The 17,891-nt window shown below is 43.2% G+C and overlaps 1 protein-coding gene across 1 annotated transcript in view; it reads right to left on the bottom strand.

Moving 5' to 3' along the window:
- Positions 1–17,891, bottom strand: part of Atxn10 (ataxin 10) — a 127,583-nt gene that overhangs the window by 93,722 nt on the left and 15,970 nt on the right. The window contains exons 2-3 of the mRNA NM_016843.4: positions 10,471–10,662; positions 4,757–4,839 (exon numbers count right to left, since the gene is read on the bottom strand). Of these exons, the coding sequence (NP_058539.2) occupies positions 4,757–4,839; positions 10,471–10,662 (275 nt within the window). The remainder of the gene's footprint in view (positions 1–4,756; positions 4,840–10,470; positions 10,663–17,891) is intronic.

Here is a 17,891-nt window from a genome sequence, read left to right as displayed (position 1 = left end):
TGACAGCGGAGCAGCCCAACAATTCCTCAGGTTCTTTTTTTTTTTTTTTTAAGGCAACAAAAACCTCTGAAAACCCAAAACACGACTCTGGGCAAGCAGAATTACAGACAGCCTAGGCACAGGCAAGGAATCTGCAGGCAAGTGAAAGAACAGTTTACTTTAACCAACAGCCTGTCAACTGATCTTTATGTAAACACTAAGAACAGTGCAAAGCCCCTAAAAAATGCCAGCATTATTTTTACAGATTAGGAAAGAATATATGCCAAAAACAACATCAATAGCTCAATTAAAATAACTCATACTTATGTTTACATAAAATTTGATGACCATAATATATTTGTCAGACCACTGCAATTATTGCCTGAAAATAATACTCTAAATATTATTTTGACAATATAATTACAGTTCTTACCTCAGAAGCAGTAACAAAAAACTGGCACAGTTTCCCTGACAACAGTCTCCCTAAAATAAGGTTCTCAGAGAAAGTATTAAGAGATAGTGAAAGCAAAATACTTTCTACAATGCTATTTCATAGGTTTGAACGAAGGCACTCACTATGGAAGTAAGTTCTGAGGTTCTCATTTAGTGCAAATGTCACTGCTGAATTCCAAATAAAACCCAGGAGCTTTCCTATCAGCCCCTTCCCAAAAGGCGGTGAGAAATACGGCTCATTTCCCTTTTTCTCCTTGCCTCTTTTCAGTCCCGCCACAGAATACAGGTCAGCAACTTAAAATGGACACAGCTGAAACTTTTTAGATAGAAATGCCCCCACCCATTTCATGGACTAGGAGACCCAATATTGTCAAGATGGCAACTCTCCCCAAGTTCATCTGCAGATTTCACATAATCCCTACTGTCTGCAATATATTACTCAAGTAACGTCTACAACTCAACAGTAAAACACAACCACAAGAAATTAAAAAAGAAAAAAGAAACTGAACAAAGAATTCAAACAAACACTTCTCTAGTATAAATGCCCATACACACTAGAAAACGCTCACCGTCATTGGTCATTTGGGAAGTGGGAATAAAACCCACATTACTTCACGTCCACCTGGATGACTATAACCCCAAAAGACAGCGTCCACAAGGACATGCAGGAGTCAGAACACATACTGTTGAGGGAGTGTGGATGCCTCCACTGTCTTGGAAAACAGGTTAGTGGCTCCTCAAAACATGGCAGCTAGAAAGACAGCTCAGCAACTAAGAGTGCTTGCTGCTCTGGCAGAGGATCAGCAACCAGACTCAGCTCCCAGCAAGCACCTAAGGCAGCTCAGAATTGCCGCTGATTCCAGCTCCAAGGGATCCAAAGTCCTCCTTTGGCCTCTATAGGCAATTATACATAACATGTATGTACACATACACACACACACACACACACACACACACACACACACACACACGGAAGGGAACAGATAGACAAGACAAACAGAGACAGAGAGGCAGACAGATACAGATAGAGACAGAATGAATCTTCTAAAAAAACAATGTTTAACATGGTAGTATTCAGGCTCAACTATTCTAATCCTAGGTACAAATGTCAAAGAACTAAACACAAGCTCTCAGAAAAATGCAAGTACACATTAACAGTGTTATTCTCCATAGCCAAAGGCGAGAAGAGCCTGTGATCATCAATTGATGATGATACAAACAATAAAGTCCTGCTCACTCCAGAAGACTCACAACACTGATGCATGCTGCAATATGGCTGAAGCTCAAGCATCCAAGACCCATGCCCTCTGCAATTCCACTCATCAGAAAAACCCAGAATAAACTAAGTCCATAGAGACAGGACATAAACTGTGGTCAGCAGAGGCACGGAGAAGGAGAGAGAGGAGAACTGCTCTTCCTATACCATTGAGCACAAGAAAATAGTTTAATTACATACAGGTATTGGTTGTACTCTTCTCAAAGCCATTCAATTGTCCACTTTAAAAGGGATGGTTTTATGTTAAGTGAACGGGGCTGGGAGACATAACTAAATGATAAAATGCTTCCCTATATGCCCAAGGCACTAAATTTACCCCACACTACCAGAAAAAAAAATCAATTTGCTAAACTGATGGCATTGAAGCTATCTAAATTATAACCAACTGTTAATGCAGCCCTTATACCCTGAGCCTAAGGCGACGGATAGAGTTCAGCAGGAGAGGCTTTCCTATCGTACTACAGCCCAAGGTTCAATTCCCAGTGCCCTCAAAATACATACATACAGACAGACAGACGGATGGACAGACAGACAGACAGACAGATGGGAAGTAAGGGCAAAGGAAAAGAGGAGAGGGGAGGGGAGGGAGGAAAAGTGAAAGGGAAGGGAGAAAGAGAGGAAAGGGAAGGGAAGGGAAGGGAAGGGAAGGGAAGGGAAGGGAAGGGAAGGGAAGGGAAGGGAAGGGAAAGAACAAAACGAAACATACTTACATGGACCTATTCTGACATCAATCAAGGTATTCCTTCACCACATAACTATGTTATAAAAGCATTTTTAGGCATCTTGCCTTTTCTATTTTTCTTAGGTTATATCCATCTCAATGAAGAAAGGATGAAACAATTATTTATCATATGTTGGAAAAACAAAATAAATCTCGCACAGGAGATTGGGACAGAGAGAGAGAGAGAGAGAGAGAAGGGGATGCAGAGTCAAGGAAAGCGGGTTTCATGGTGGGGAGCAGGAGACCACACGACATGACAAGGATGCTGCGGTGCAGGGCAGCCTTTGTGATGCTGAGGACACTGGGGATAACGTCAGGAGAAATCTTCTGGGAGGGCAACAGGCTGGAATCCAAGGGGTAAGGAGAAGGGCTCGCTCCACAATCACAGCACTGTCACACCAGATAACTGACTTATTCATGTATTTAAAAGAGGATTTCTAAATCAAATAGTAGGAGCCCAAGACAGAAAAAGGGAAAAAAAAAGAATCAAGAACGCTAGCACTAGGAAACCACCCACAGAGCAGAGTAAGCAGCAGCAGGCACGCCTGCAGCACGCAGCACTGACTCAGTGTCTGGGATTCCTTTTGGTGCTTGTGAGAAGACAGCCCCACCTCTAGCTCTTACCCATCCACTGAGATAGGTAAGGTAGCATTAACATGTGCGCCCTCATGTTATAGGAGAACAGGGATGAAGAGATATTTGTAAATTGAATCTGCCTTTTATTGTAACAATTATTTTAACCTATAATCTACATAGCCAGCAAGCACGAATACTTAGGTCAAGATTATACCAAATAATTTATACTTATTCATAATGTCTCAATTCCTTGGACATGAAGGTCATACATAAAAACTCTATCATTTAATTTAATGATGTGTTAGATAATAACTTTTGTACAAAGCATTCATGCTACTAATACAAAAAACTAAATGAATTCAGAATATTCTAAGAACCTTCCAGGTTTTCGAGCAGAGAAGCTGAGTACTGAGTACTGCTCTTAATCCCACACCAACAGCGTTAACAAGAAGTGCTAACTTCCCTCTGGGTCACTGGAGGTAACTGACTGACTACAGACTTAGTACCTGGAGTGTGAGCTCCTGGGCAGAGTCGCTGGTGGGAGCAGCCCCACTGTGATGAAATACCAGAGAGAAGCAGCTGACGGAGGAAGGATTGAATGTGGGTCACAGTTTAAGACGATACAGTCCATCATGAAGGGGCAGTCTAGTGACAGATGGAGCAGCCTGTGGCTAGACTAGAAGAAATTATAACTGGTTACGTTGCCTGAGCAGTCAGGAGGCAGAGAACTTGAGTAAAACTAGAGATGGACTGTATGCCCTGCCCTATGGCTGGTATCAGCCAGCTAGACTCCATGTCCAAAATGCTCCACAACCTCCCAAAACAGTGCCAGCAGCAGAGGATGGAGTGCTCAGCACACAAGCCTGGGGGCGTTCACAGTCAAACCAAAACAGTGTCTGTCACGTATGCAAGGATCACAAGCAGTAAGTGCACCTGTCATTTCAGGCCGCTGTAGCAAAGAACCACGGCCTGGACAGACCATGGCCTAAACGGCTTCAAACTGTTACTTTCCACCATTTGGGAGGCTCCAAGTCCATGGTTCAGGTGCAGCCAGTGCTGGTTTCTCCTGGTACTTCCAGACATTGGACTGTAATCTGCTTCCTGTGTCTTACATGGTCTGTAGCTATGTGTCACTATCCTTTGCTCATGGGGACAACAAACTTCTTCAGTGTACCGTAATTACCTCCTGTACAATCTTATCTCCATAGACATGGAGGTGAAGATCCTGCTGTGGTCTGACTGTTCGAGTCCTTCGGAAATCCACATGCTGAGATCAAATCTCCGAAGTGTTTGTAGGAAGTGACTCGGGCTGTGAGGGACAGCTAGGTTTTGCAGTTAGAGCCCCTTAGAAGTCAAGAGCTCCTTTGCCTCCCTTTGCCTTTCTGACCCAAGAAGAAGGCGCCTTCACTGCGCCAGAAAGCAACCCTTTTCACATAATAAATATGCTGAAATCCTGAACTTGGACTTCCCACTCTCTGGGGTGATCAATGTCTGCTTTCATTAATTACCTAAGCTAAGTATTTTGCCACAGCAACCCAAACAGACTAAGAGAAGTGTCAGCCTAAGAAACTAGCAAGAGACAAGTCAGCCCACAACAGGACAGAAAGGAAGTCACAGCAACTTGCCTTCCCAGTACCTCTTAAATATTTCATGAAATACAGAACATGCATTTCAGTGCACGACTGAACACTCAGAGTATTAGTTTTAAGCAGTTTTCAAGATAATAATCCATTCATTACACTGCACATTACCTGTCAACAAGGAGTCTTGTTCCACCCGAAGTTCACGAAAGAGAAGAACCAAATCAACAGCAACTCCGATCGTATCCAGGTTCCTGCGGTAGATTTAAGACACAGTTAAACTAAATGTGTGCTCTTCCCTAATACTGAATTTCAAATGATGCTTTCATGCATAACGCTGAGGTAACTGATGAACAGCTCCTACAGAGGACGGAGTAACAGCTTCCGGAGATGTGCGCGCCCTGATTTCCAAATCTGTAATTATTACACTATCTGGTAAAGAGAACTTTCAGACAAGTCCAAATCAATGATCTTGAGATAAAAGGATTGTGCTGTTATATGGAGGTCCACTTGTAGCACAAGGCTCCTTACAGGAAGAACACAAGAACGCTGGAACCAAGAGAAAGGAGGCTAGCTGCCAAGTAAAGTGGAAGGGCTGAAAACTGGCAAGGCAAAGAACCTGATTCTGTCCCAGAGCCTCCAGAAGGAAGGACCATCCAGGCCAATCCCCTGTGGACTGCTGAACCTCAAAACACTAAAATAGTATGTGTGTGCTGTTTAAGTTTTTGGTAAGATGTCACAGTAACAACAGTAAAGTGACACAGATCTGAATAGTGGGTTGCCAATGTAACAAATACCTAAGGGAAAAAAAGGCTTTGGCCAGTGGGCAGAGACTAGAAGAACCCTAGGAAGCATGGCAGAGAGAAATCACAGCGCATAAGACTGACTGCTGGTAGAAACACACACATGCAGGCACAGCTGGCAGCGTTTGGAAGGAGATGAGAGCGTGTTATTAGAGTACTGAATGGTGATCTCTGCTGTGTGGTGCCAAAAGTCCTTGGACAGCATTCTAGAGCTGTGTGGAAAGGAAAGAAAAAAGAAATGCCTAACACTGCTCCATGTGCTGTGATCCTCTGCCTACTGTATTTGAGAAAAGATACTTGCTTTCTAGTTTTACAGGTCCCAGATAAAGTGGAACTTTGTCCCAAGATGGATCAGCATACAGAGTTTGATATGAAACTTAGCTAATTACAGGATTGGATGTAGGGCCTCTAGCTAATGAGACTTAGAAGGCATTCTGAACATGAGCTGCTGTAATGGATTTACAATGTGGGGACCTTGGATTCACAAAAATGTATTCTGAATGCGATAGATGGGAATGTTAAAGATCAATGGGTGAACTAGGATAAGCAAAAACAAGCAAAAACCACCACACCTCCTTTGTTTGTTTGTTTGTTTGTTTGTTTTTAAGATACTTTACATGGGCAAGGACACAGCAACAGAGGCAGTCTGCAGTCTGCAGCTGGTTGTTGCCGGAGCACGTGGCCCAGAGTTCCTGAGGCTAGGAAGACCTTTAATCACATCTGGGTTCATGCTGTGAAGGTAACTCAGGCACAGCTTCAGAATGGTCCAGCTGCCAAGGGCCCAAGGGAAAAGCTTTCAGCCTCAGAGAGGGGAGGGAGATGAAAACTGACGTCAAGAACCACAACTGATGGTTTAATTAACTATATCTGTATAATGAAAACTCCAATGAAAAACTAGCCATGGGGGCTGAGGAGGCTGCAGGTTGGTGAACGCATCAAACTGCCAGAAGATGGCATAGACAGAGAGGGCACGGGTTCTCAGCCCACCCTAGACCTAGTCATGTGCACAGCCTTCCACATGGATGTTCCCAGTCCATATGCAATCTCATGGGCCAGAAACCTACTGCCTTGAGTTCTGTGAGTTACTAAACTGTAGAACCCTTAGCTTCTAGTCAGTCATACAGAAATGGACACCTGATTTCTAGAAAGTATCACAAGTAGCAACTCTTAGGTCACAAAGAAGTAGACCCCCAAAGTGGCAGTGACTTGACCCCCATTTGAGCTTGGTTTTGCCAGGAAACAAAGACCAAGAGTGTTTCTCAGAAAGCCCCAACAGCTAGTTGTGCTAAGAAGTATACTTCTTAACACAGCTACAACAACCATGTAAGCTCTTAGAGCTAGCTGCTGTTCTCTACTGTCTCAGGCAACCAAAAAGACTTCTTTTCACTAAAACTGTTCTTTCTATCCACAGAGAATGGTTATGCTTCGCGGTTTTTGGCTGTGCCTACTAATTTTTGGTGCCAAACCAGGGAAAACAACTGTGTTCAGTAGTTTCTTACTCTGCCATTAGAAGCAAGAAGAGACAAAGGAAGTACTTCCCCCAGACTCGTGGAAAGGAAGTATGAGAAGCCACATGTGCCGTTGCAGGGTGGCGCTGGCTACCGCTGGCCACCATGCATACATAGGCAATAAAGTTTTTTTGCCAAGATGAGGTTTTGAGGATTAACCAATCAGATGAGAGACAAGTTAACCAATCAGATGAAAGACAAGTTAACCAATCAGGTGTAGGCATGCAAATGAGGTGGTAAGCATAACCCATGCATAACCAATCTGGTGTGAGACACGCCTCTCCTAGGCCTATATAAGCAGCACCATTCTGGGCTTGGGGTCACTTCGCCTCTGCAATCAAACTCTCCCAATAAGCGTGTGCGGAAGGATCCTGTTGTGGTGTGGAAGCAGCCCTGCAGATGCTTTGACCTTAGGCCTGCGTTCAGAACCTCAACCAAAGCTGCTAGGATACAACTGTTGTTTTAAACCCTATATTTGTGCTAATGTGCTACAGCAACCGAAAACTAATACAACCCCAACTCACTCCCTTCCTCAAGGTGAATCAGAATTAAGTCTGCATCCTAAAGAGAAGATCCTGAGTTGTCTGGATCAGATTTGAGAACCATACATTAAGCCCAAGTTTCCAAATGGCCACGGTCATTATAAATGTGGCAAAAGGCACTCTCTCTCCTTTTCCCCCCAGGTCTAGGTGGCTACTCACTGTCCTCACCTCTTCTCCCAGAAATCAGTGAGAGAAAGAGCACAGTACAGCTCTCAGGAAAGAGGATGCTCAGCCTGCTCTACTCATGTCTACATAGGCAACAGCTCCCAGGGCAGGGGACCCTGTGCTTTGTTAAGTGCTGCAAGAAGGCTGCAGGGAAGATATCAAAACACAATTTCATCATCTGAATTTTATTTAATGAAATTCAAATTTCAGAGTTTAAAATGTAATGCAAATATGCTCACTCTTTTCACATACTGTTCAGTTAATGTCACATTACAATGGAAGAATTAACAAATGTGACAGAGACCCCAAAGCTTAACTACCTATTAGCTGGCCCTATACCAAAACAGTACACAACCCTAGCAGCAGTAGTTATATTTATATGCTGCATTACGCTGGGTACTTCCTGAAATATCACATGACTCAGATATCAGATTCTTTGCTTTGCTGTATTATATCCCATGTCATACAAAAGAGATCTTGGCATGTTATCTTCTGAATGTGGGATAACAAAGGAAGAAAGTACAGACACACACACACACACACACACACACACACACACACACACGAACACACGAACACATACATAAGAATGCTTTGATCTGATTCCTGACTAGCTCAGAAATATTGGCTTTAGTTTAGACTGTCTGCTAAGTTTCCACTGGAGTCTTTGTTATATTTCTGACTAGAAATGTTTTTCTGGGAACTAATGCCTCAAATGATTGAGATTTTCAGAAATCAACAACAATAATAATATAATACTAGAAACCAAATCAAAAGACAGAAAACATGGTGCCCTTACCTTTTTATTTTCATGGGTACCAACCAAAAGCTGCACACGGTGAGAGCTAACCATGACCACGTGAGCTGCCCTTGCCTTGGTGACCCGGGCATAGACTGAATACTTCATTTCACACAGCATTTGTTTTCTAATGTTGCAATTTTTATAGTAGGCATATATTTCTCAGAAGATAAGACACACAATGCCCAAAGCAGACAATGGCGGCAGCAGCAGAGGCAGAAGCAGCTCACACTCACTATCCCACTCATGCCTCAGCTAAGGAGTCTTGCCCTGTTAGCATGTGAGAAGGGAAAGGTGGTATCAGAAGGGCTTCCTCCACGTGCACAGGGTTCCATGTCCAAGCTGAGGTGACTGACTGCAGGAGGGTGGTAGACTCACAGACAACAGAGCCTTGTGGGCTCAGCCATGGCGAGGACTTGCTTTCAACATGGAGTTCCCTAAGCATCAGTCAATGACTTTGGGACAGGCTATTTCACCTCTCCAAGCCACAGTCTCTGCCTCTGAAAAACCGGAAGGAAACTGTAGCACACTATTCTTCCACTTATCCCACAGATTAAAACAAGGATACTGCAAGTAAGGCACCTAGACCCAAACGTGCTGCCAGAGCCTCCTTCCTCCCCACTGAGGCCAGCCCAGCAAAGATGCCCACATGCAGGCTCTGTTCTAGGCTCCCTGTCCTTTCTGATCTGGAAAAGTACAAATGAAACTGGCATCCTGGCCCATGTTTTCAGAACAAAGTTATGTTTTCAAATCCTGGTATCAGGGCTAGAGAGATGGTTCAGCAGTTAAGAGCACTTGCTGCTCTTCCAGAGGATGGAAGTTCACTCATTTCTACCCAGCTACAGCTACAGCTACAGCTACAGCTACAGCTACAGCTACAGCTACAGCTACAGCTACAGCTACAGAAGATCCCACACCCTATCTGCACTTCATTGTTTCCCCATAATACACATGTGACAATCACATAGACACATAAATAAAAATAAATCTTTAAAGAGGTTTTTAAAATTAATTAGCTAAAAAGCAAAATAATAACTATTAGTTATGGTTATTTCTATCCATTTCCTGCAAAGAGATGGCAGGTATGTCTCAGCACTGATATTAAAACAACTCCAACTTTTTTTCTTCCTTCCCTTTCATCTTAAAAATCTCATTAATCATATTAAAGCCTCAGGTATAAGACTGTCTAAGTAGCCAAGGGAATCAAATGTCTTCTGGACCAGCTCAACGTCACCCATGACAGCAGTGATGGAGCGGCCTTGAGGCCCTTTCTACATGCAAATCCAGGAAAGAAAGGTGAGCGTTCTGCTTGTAGCTTCTGACTTCATTTCAAATAAAATACTCTAAAATAAAATTTTAATAAGAAGTCTGTTTCATAAAAGCAAGAGGAAAAGCCAGGCATGGTAGTGTACGCCTTTAATCCCAGCACTTGGGAAGCAGAAGCCAGGGGATTTCTGAGTTCAAGGCCAGCCTGGTCTGTAGAGCGAGTTTCAGGGCAGCCAGGGCTACTCAGAGAAACCCTGTCGTGTAGGGGGAGGGCACTGCATAAGAGGAGAGAAGCTCAGCTCTGGGTTTGAGAGCTGTACAAAGGAAAGAGCGGTAGAGAGCACCCTCTGCTCTGAACTTAGCACTCCTCAGAAACATACACAGCTTAAGATGAAGGGGAAGTACTCAAAGCTTTAGAGTCTTAATACAGATAACCTCAGAAAATTATGAAATATTCTTGCTTAATTTAAACACAGGGTCAATGAAACATTTGCAAGGGGGTCAAACATTAAAAGGGGGTCGAGAACTGCATGTGAACTTGGACTGGCAGAACCTAGAAATATGGAACCAATGCCAAACTCAAATCACTCTTACATGAAGAATCAAATACCTCAAAACAAGTTACAAATTATGAGCAGGAAAGCTGAATAATCCCTCTTGTTAAACAAGAGAATACAAGAAATAGGGGTGTTTCCCTGTAGAGGTAAAGGACAGTTTTGTAAGAAAAAAAAAATGTGCAGCACTATAAAGCAAAAACATTAAGCAACATACAAGAACCACTCAGAAGAGCGTGTGTCACTACCTGATGGAATTCTGATTCACAGAACACTCTATACAAGCATTCCGAAGACATCTGAAGCATTCAGTGATTAGCTGCAGACTGGAAGCCAGATGTTCCACTTGGGAGGGATCCCTGCAGGCCAGCTCAACAGCATGAGTAGACTTCTTTAAGATATCCAGGACTCTCTGGAAGATCGTTCTGGGTGCTGTTTCCCTGGAAGAAGATAAGGTTGTTAGAAACTAGAAACTAGGGAGGAAGAGAGAGGAAGGGAGGGAGAGAAAGAAAGAGAGACTTCCAAATGTCCCAGCCCCAAAACTACCTACTCCAGAGTCAGGGGAAGCTGGATTGGTCTGTTCCACCTCCTTCATTATGAAACAGAAGTTATGGGCTGCAGTGTAGGCTGGGTACCTACTATGTGTGGGGCTGCTGTTAGTCCTTACATGTGTTCTCTCACTCTGCCTTTGAAATAATCTTACGATCAACACTATCCTCTCTCTCCATTTTACAGACAATGTAAGGGAAGGAGTTGCTTGCCCACATCACTTGGCCAATAAATGCCACAGTCACAATTCCAACTAAAGTTCCCTGATTCCAGTACTTGCATCCCCAGGACAACCCAAATCCATCCCAGAAGAATTAACTCTTGCTTATGGATCTGCCACTACCCAATATGGACATTGCACTCAGTTATGGAAAACAACATTCTGGAAGGACTGAGATGACAAGTGAGCGTGTCATCCACTCCATAGCAAGAGCTACAGCAAACTTTACACACGAGAGGGAGAGCCACAGGAAGCAGAAAGGGATGTGGGGTGCCGGCTCACCTATGAAAATGAGTGCCAGAGAGATGACCTACAGCTGCACTCTCAGGCACTCAGTCTTCACAAGTCTCTATCGTGCCACAGTATAGCCTACTATCATTCTATAGTTTTGGAGATGACAATTTTTTGGTGCAATTTGGTACTGAAATGAAAGCTAATTTCCTCATCCTAAGATTCCCTAAAGAAACACCAATCTGCTTTTAAAGATAGAAGGAAAAAGGGCTGGAGGGATGGCTCAGCAGTTAAGAGCACTGACTGCTCTTCCAGAGGTCCTGAGTTCAATTCCCAGCAACCACATGGTGGCTCACAACCATCTATAATGGGATCTAATGCCCTTTTCTGTGTGAAGACAGCTACAGTGTACTCATATACATAAAATAGATAAATAATTCTTTTTAAAAAAATAGAAGAAAACTGGACACCCTTACAGACAGTCTTGACCATCTGAGTGTTCTCCATTCTCAATGTAGAATCACAGGAGTAAACCAGAACACAGAAACTCCAAACTAGGAACGACCACGGGGTACCTAGACATCAATCACCAAACACACAGCACAGATGTTGCCTCCCTTTACAGGACCAGGGCATGATTTTTTTTCTATGAACTTCAGCACCCTGGTTTCTTGTGTACTTTGTGGAATCTTTCAGTCTTGCAGAGACAAACATCCCATGCTTTTTTATGCCTGGGCCTTGGACAAATCCAGAGGTAGTTGTATAGCTCATACTTTACAACAGTGGGAATCCCACATGGTCTGGATTTTCTCTTCTCTCCAGTTTCCTCACTTACCTCTCAGACCACACTAGGGAACCACACCCAGGGCCTCCCACATGTTAAGCAACTGACCTACGCAACTCTACCCTCTTCCCTTGTCTATTTTTTTAAGGTATCTGAAATTTGTTTCAGGAAGAAGGCAGGGTACTGATTAATTAATTAATTTAAAACTGAGAAGCAGCTGGGCAGTAGTGGTACACATTTTTTTATCCAAGCACTTAGGAGACAGAAGCAGGAGGATCTCTATGACTTTGAGGGCAGTATGGTCTACAGATCAAGTTCCAGGACAGCCAAGACTACACAGAGAAACCCTTTCTGCAGAAGGCGGCGGAGCAGGACTGAAAAACACAAAAATGTCTGTGCTCCACCCTACCGCACCAGTCAAGACTGTTTCCAAATAGGTCATAAAACTTTGACCCAATGTTTCAGTGACTTAGTGAGGAAACAAAAATGTGAAATACACCTTCCTCAGCAACTGTATCAAACAATTACATATGTAAGACACTTTTGTTGACAGAGAGAGAGAGAGAGAGAGAGAGAGAGAGAGAGAGGGAGGGAAGGAGAGAAGGAGGGAAGGAGGGAAGGAGGGAAGGAGGGAAGGAGGGAAGGAGGGAGGGAAGGAAGGAAGGAAGGAAGGAAGGAAGGAAGGAAGGAAGGAAGGAAGGAAGGAAGGAAGGAAGGACATTTACTTACACTCTCATTAAGGTTTACTAAACATACTGGAAAAACTACCCAAGAGTTTGAAACACAGTGAAGAGTGCAGACACCGCTGCCTACATCAACCGTCTTCCCTTGAACACTAAGCCATTCCTTGATCTCTTACCCCTCATTTTACTAGAAACTGACATCTGAAGCAGCACGAGCTTTGGAGCAAAACTACAGCTACAGACGAAAGAAGACAGTTACTCTTGAGAATAATGCTGTTTTTATAGTGTGCAGACCATAGAACTGTTAAGTTCATGAGCTAACCTACAAATATAATTCCCAGTGTTACATGTTCAGTTGTCATAGATGCACTGGGCCCTTAATATGCTTTAAAAAGAAACAAAACGTGGCTGAACTTTTAAGACCCATTAAAAGACCCCCGAAATCCACATAACTATAAGTAGCTTCTACATAGAAAGCTCACATTACACCATCTGTCAGAAACAAAATAGGTTGTGTTTGTAAAACAAAGAAAAATAACTTGGGAGTGTGATCATTGTCAGGGTCTAGACCCATGGCTTCCGGAAAGCACCTCTCACACATGCACTTCCAACCTCCCATGCTCTGCTCGCCTGTGCTCTCCCAGCAGGCTACACTTGCCACACTGTGCCCACCCAGGGCTTTCCCTGTGAGAACTTGGCATGTAATTCTGTCTTATCCTAGATGCTGAAACTTGAAAAACAGTCACCTCGTAAAGATGTGGCCCTAATGCACACAGATGTCTTGTGAGTCCTACTTAGCATATTTACTTTCTCCTTCGCCATTAGCTACTAAACAGATCAACTTGTAAGGAGGGTCCATAGGCCAAATTCACTGAATTTTAAACTTCCTGAAGTCAGAGAATATGTCTTAAATGTTTGTTTCCCTCAACAATCTGAAAAGAAAAAATTAAAAACCATCCCTCCATAGTCACATGGCAAATTGCTATGGATTCCATTAACCCTGGCTGACACAACAGAAGTACTAGATGAAGACAGATGAAACTGGTTTACTGGATGGGGGAGGACAGGACATTCTTCGCAACAGTGAAAGCATCGCCTCGCCCACTTCTCTCCCTCCACTACAGCCTTGAAAAAAAACCTACTTGACATTACAGTTATGCAAAGCTTGTGTCCACAGTCAAGACAACATAATGCATCTAAATACGTAATGATTAATGGCAATGAAATAGCTGGTAAAGATCAGTCGTTCCCATATTACAAACATTATTAATAATAATCGCTGTCAGTCCTACTTTAGCCAAACTAACAAAAATATTCACAAAGGCTTTAAGGAGCTTAGCTACTTCACGGCAGAAGGCAGAGTGCTTCTGAAGACGATTAAACTTCAGCCGTTAGACGTTCCTATTAGAGAGGAATGCATACCCTGAAGACAATGTATAAATGAAATGCTGTATTAGAGGACAAAAAAATTCCTTTGAGTTACACAAAAGGTAGAGTTTCATTTCCTTCAAGTTCTAACACATTTGTTGATCTTGGCAAGTCCTGTTTGAGGAAAATTAAAGAAAACTACCTGTGCTTATGTGTCGCAGGTTAGACAGGCTTAAAAAAACCATCTATATACACACCTTACAGTTAATTTATCAGTGGACCTCCTACTAAAAAGGAACCAACTGCTAGACACTGGAACTACAACTAAGACTATCACACTTGTTTAAGAAAATTATTCTTAATACCTACCACTACATTAAAAATAATGCTGGCTTATGTGTTTAGAGTTTTTTAACTGTTGTTGTTAAGAAAATAATTAAAAGTTCATGGGGTTTTTTCTCCTAATTGCTAGTTGTTATATAAAACCATAAAACTTTGCCTATCTATTTGATCTAGTTGGTCAAAACTAGAAATTTTAAAAAAAAAATTTTTTTTAATGATCAACTGCTACAAGAAGCCTACAGCAAAACTGTGACACCCGCCTTTACCAAGGCCATTTTGCTAGGTCACAACAGTTATGTGTAAAGAGCGTCTCAGCAAATACTTTAGAGTCTGACAGCCAGAAACTCCCCCAAACAACTTCTCAACTCTGCTCTTTACCAGAAAGACAGGCTTAGATGACACTTATGAATATATGGCTGGATACAAATACAACGCTACCGTGTTAAGGCTGGAGAGGTAGCTCACTGGTTTAAGATGACTAGTTGTTCTCGAAAAGGACTGAAGTTCATTCCTGGCACCCACATCAGGCTGCCTACAACCACCTGTAACTTCAGATTTAGGGGATCCAACACCATTCTGCTCCTGAGGGCAGTAGCACTCATAAACACAGGACCCCCCACCCCCACATACACACCTATACTCCTAATTAAAAATGAAATAAATCTTAAACGGGGTTGGGGGAGCGGTACAAGCCTTTAATCTCAGCACTCAAGAGAGGAAAGGCAGGTGGATCTCTAAGTTCAAGTTCTAAATACAAAATGAGTTCCAGGACAGCCAGGGCTACACAGAGAAACTTTGTCTTGAAAAATTAAAACAGAAACAAAAATAAACAAAAACAAACAAACAAAACCTTTCTGTTATGGCCAAGCATGTGGCTTACTATGCTGTAATCCCAGTATCTGGGAAGCAGAGGAAAGTATAACAAGGCCTACAAAGCAAGACCTTGTAAAAGAATATCCTATAGTGCCGGGCAGTGGTGCCGCACACCTTTACTCCCAGCACTTGGGAGGCAGAGGCAGGTGGATTTCTGAGTTTGAGGCCAGCCTGGTCTACAGAGTGAGTTCCAGGACAGCCAGGGCTTCACAGAGAAACCCTGTCCCCCCCCCCCCCAAAAATAATATCCTATAGTAAATATTACAATTTAAAGTTTATCTAACTTTCAGGCGTCAGCTACTTCAGTGTGAAAAACACCCTTTTTGCTCATGGGCCATAATAAAACAGGTGATGGGCCAGGTCTGGCAACTCCTGTCTTCCTAAGATTCTTAACATACCACACAGTCCTCGCTCTCCCAGCACCCCAAAATCATGGTTTCCCCTTTCCCGCTCTCCTCATCTCGGGTAATTTCTCATGAGAGCCAATGTAGCTCAACTGCATCATGGAAAGGAAAGAAGCCGACTGAGCAGTGGGGTGAAGCAAACTCTAGAGCGGATACTAGAACTCAGGAAGGACGTGTGCTAACAGACACTTGGGCAAAGGGCAGTGCTGACAGCAGAGGTGTGAAGGGAGCTGGCCTACTCCACCGATGGGGGAGGACTTTCTGTACAACTGCGACTCACAGGGCATATGTAAAAAGCAGCCTCAGGTAGACTTAGAACAAAAGGGATAAACCCAGCAAACTTTGGGAACATTTTCACAATGTCGGGTTTAAAAAACAACAACAACAAAAAACCTCTACAATGAAAACTTCAAAGTATTAAAAAAGACAACCAAAGATACTCAGACCATGAAAAGACCTTTCGTGTTCCCAGATAAGCAGAATTAATATGAAGAAATTACTATACACGCAATACTCATCAACATCCTCATGTCCTACTTCACAGATCTAGAAAAAACAACCCAACAATCTACATGGAACCACAGAAGATGACAAATACCCAGAACAAATTCCAAGAGGAAAGAAGACAGCTGGAGATATTACAATTCCTGATCTCAGATTATACTAGGGAGCTACAGTAACAACAGAACAAGGGGCCTGGGAGTAAACAGACAAAAAGCAATAGCCACCTCATTTTCAACAAAAGTGGCAAAAGCATACAGCGGAGAAGATAGCTACTCAACAAATAAAACTGATGAAAGGGGGCGTCTCCCTGCAGAAGAAAAAAAAATAGATCTGTATCCTTTACTCTATACAAAGGTCATCTGGAAGTAGATCAAATTCCTTAATCAAAACCCAAAACACAAGCCAGGCGTGGTGGCGCACGCCTTTAATCCCGGCACTTGGGAGGCAGAGGCAGGCGGATTTCTGAGTTCGAGGCCAGCCTGGTGAGTTCCAGGACAGCCAGGGCTACACAGAGAAACCCTGTCTCGAAAAACCGAAAAAAAAAAAAGAAAAAGAAAAAAAAAAAAAAACCAAAACACTGAGACTGAAGGAAAAGAGGGTAAATGCTCAGCAAGAATTTTCGAGAAAACAACCACCCCCACCCCCACCCCCACTCCCACCCCCATAACACAGTAACTAGCTCCAAGAATCCACAAATGGAATTTCATGAAATTAAAGTTTCTACACAGGAAAAAAAAATACTACAAACAGCAAAAATTAAACTCCAAGAATACAAAACTGTCAATCAATAAATAGCTAAAAAAAAAAAAATGTATAGACACATCTCAAAAGAAAAAAACATAAATGGCCAATAACTAAGAGGTTCAACATCCCTACTTATAAGGGACCCCTACTTACAGGGAAACAAAAATTAAAAGTATTTTGAGATGCTTCCTTCCATCAGACTGGCTATTATCAAGAAACCTAATAACAAATGTTGAAAAAGGAGGAGGAGGGGAAAGACCCCTTAATCACTGCTTGTGGGCGTGCAAAAGGAATACAGCCACTATGAAAATAAGTTTGGATATTCCTCAAAAAATTAACGATAGCACCCCCCCACACACACACACACACACACACATATCCCTCCCCAGGTAATGGGCAAAGAGACACCGAGTTGGTGGTAGTGTCAGGGGCAGAGCAGATGGCAGTCCTTTGTTCTTCCAAGAATGATGCCTGGCTTGGTGGCCACAGCTGTTTTATGCTTAGGACACATAAAAATCAAACCCAGGTAGCACAGCTTGGAGGAGAAAGACAGACAAGGACCTGCTGGCCACCATGCCATCCAAGAATCTGTGCTCAGCACAGGCTGGCCATAGACACTCACTTGCTACCATGTGGACAGAAGATGTCACCCAGGGACCCACCAGCCTCCTGGCCAGCCCGCTGCAGGAGCCAGCACAGTGTGCAAGTATGTGGTGGTCAGATGGGAGAGACAGAGAAGTGGAGCAACTCGAGCATTATGAAGACAGATGGAACTAGAGTAGGATGGAGGAGAATAGCCTGCTGTGAGTGGCCAGCGCCACTACTTGGGGCCATGGTGATGTCTTAGCCAAGTGCCCACTGAGGCACTACAGTGTAGTCTGTGTAGTCTGTGACTGCACAGTAGTAGCAGGAGTTGGTGTTGATGTCTGAGGCTCATATTACCACTAGAGAACATGAGGATATCCTT

Source organism: Mus musculus, chromosome 15 (genome assembly GCF_000001635.26).
Source record: "Mus musculus strain C57BL/6J chromosome 15, GRCm38.p6 C57BL/6J".
In the NCBI taxonomy this organism is placed as follows: Eukaryota; Metazoa; Chordata; class Mammalia; order Rodentia; family Muridae; genus Mus; species Mus musculus.
Note: the sequence above shows the minus strand (reverse complement) of the source record. Positions and strands in the feature narration are given on the sequence as shown.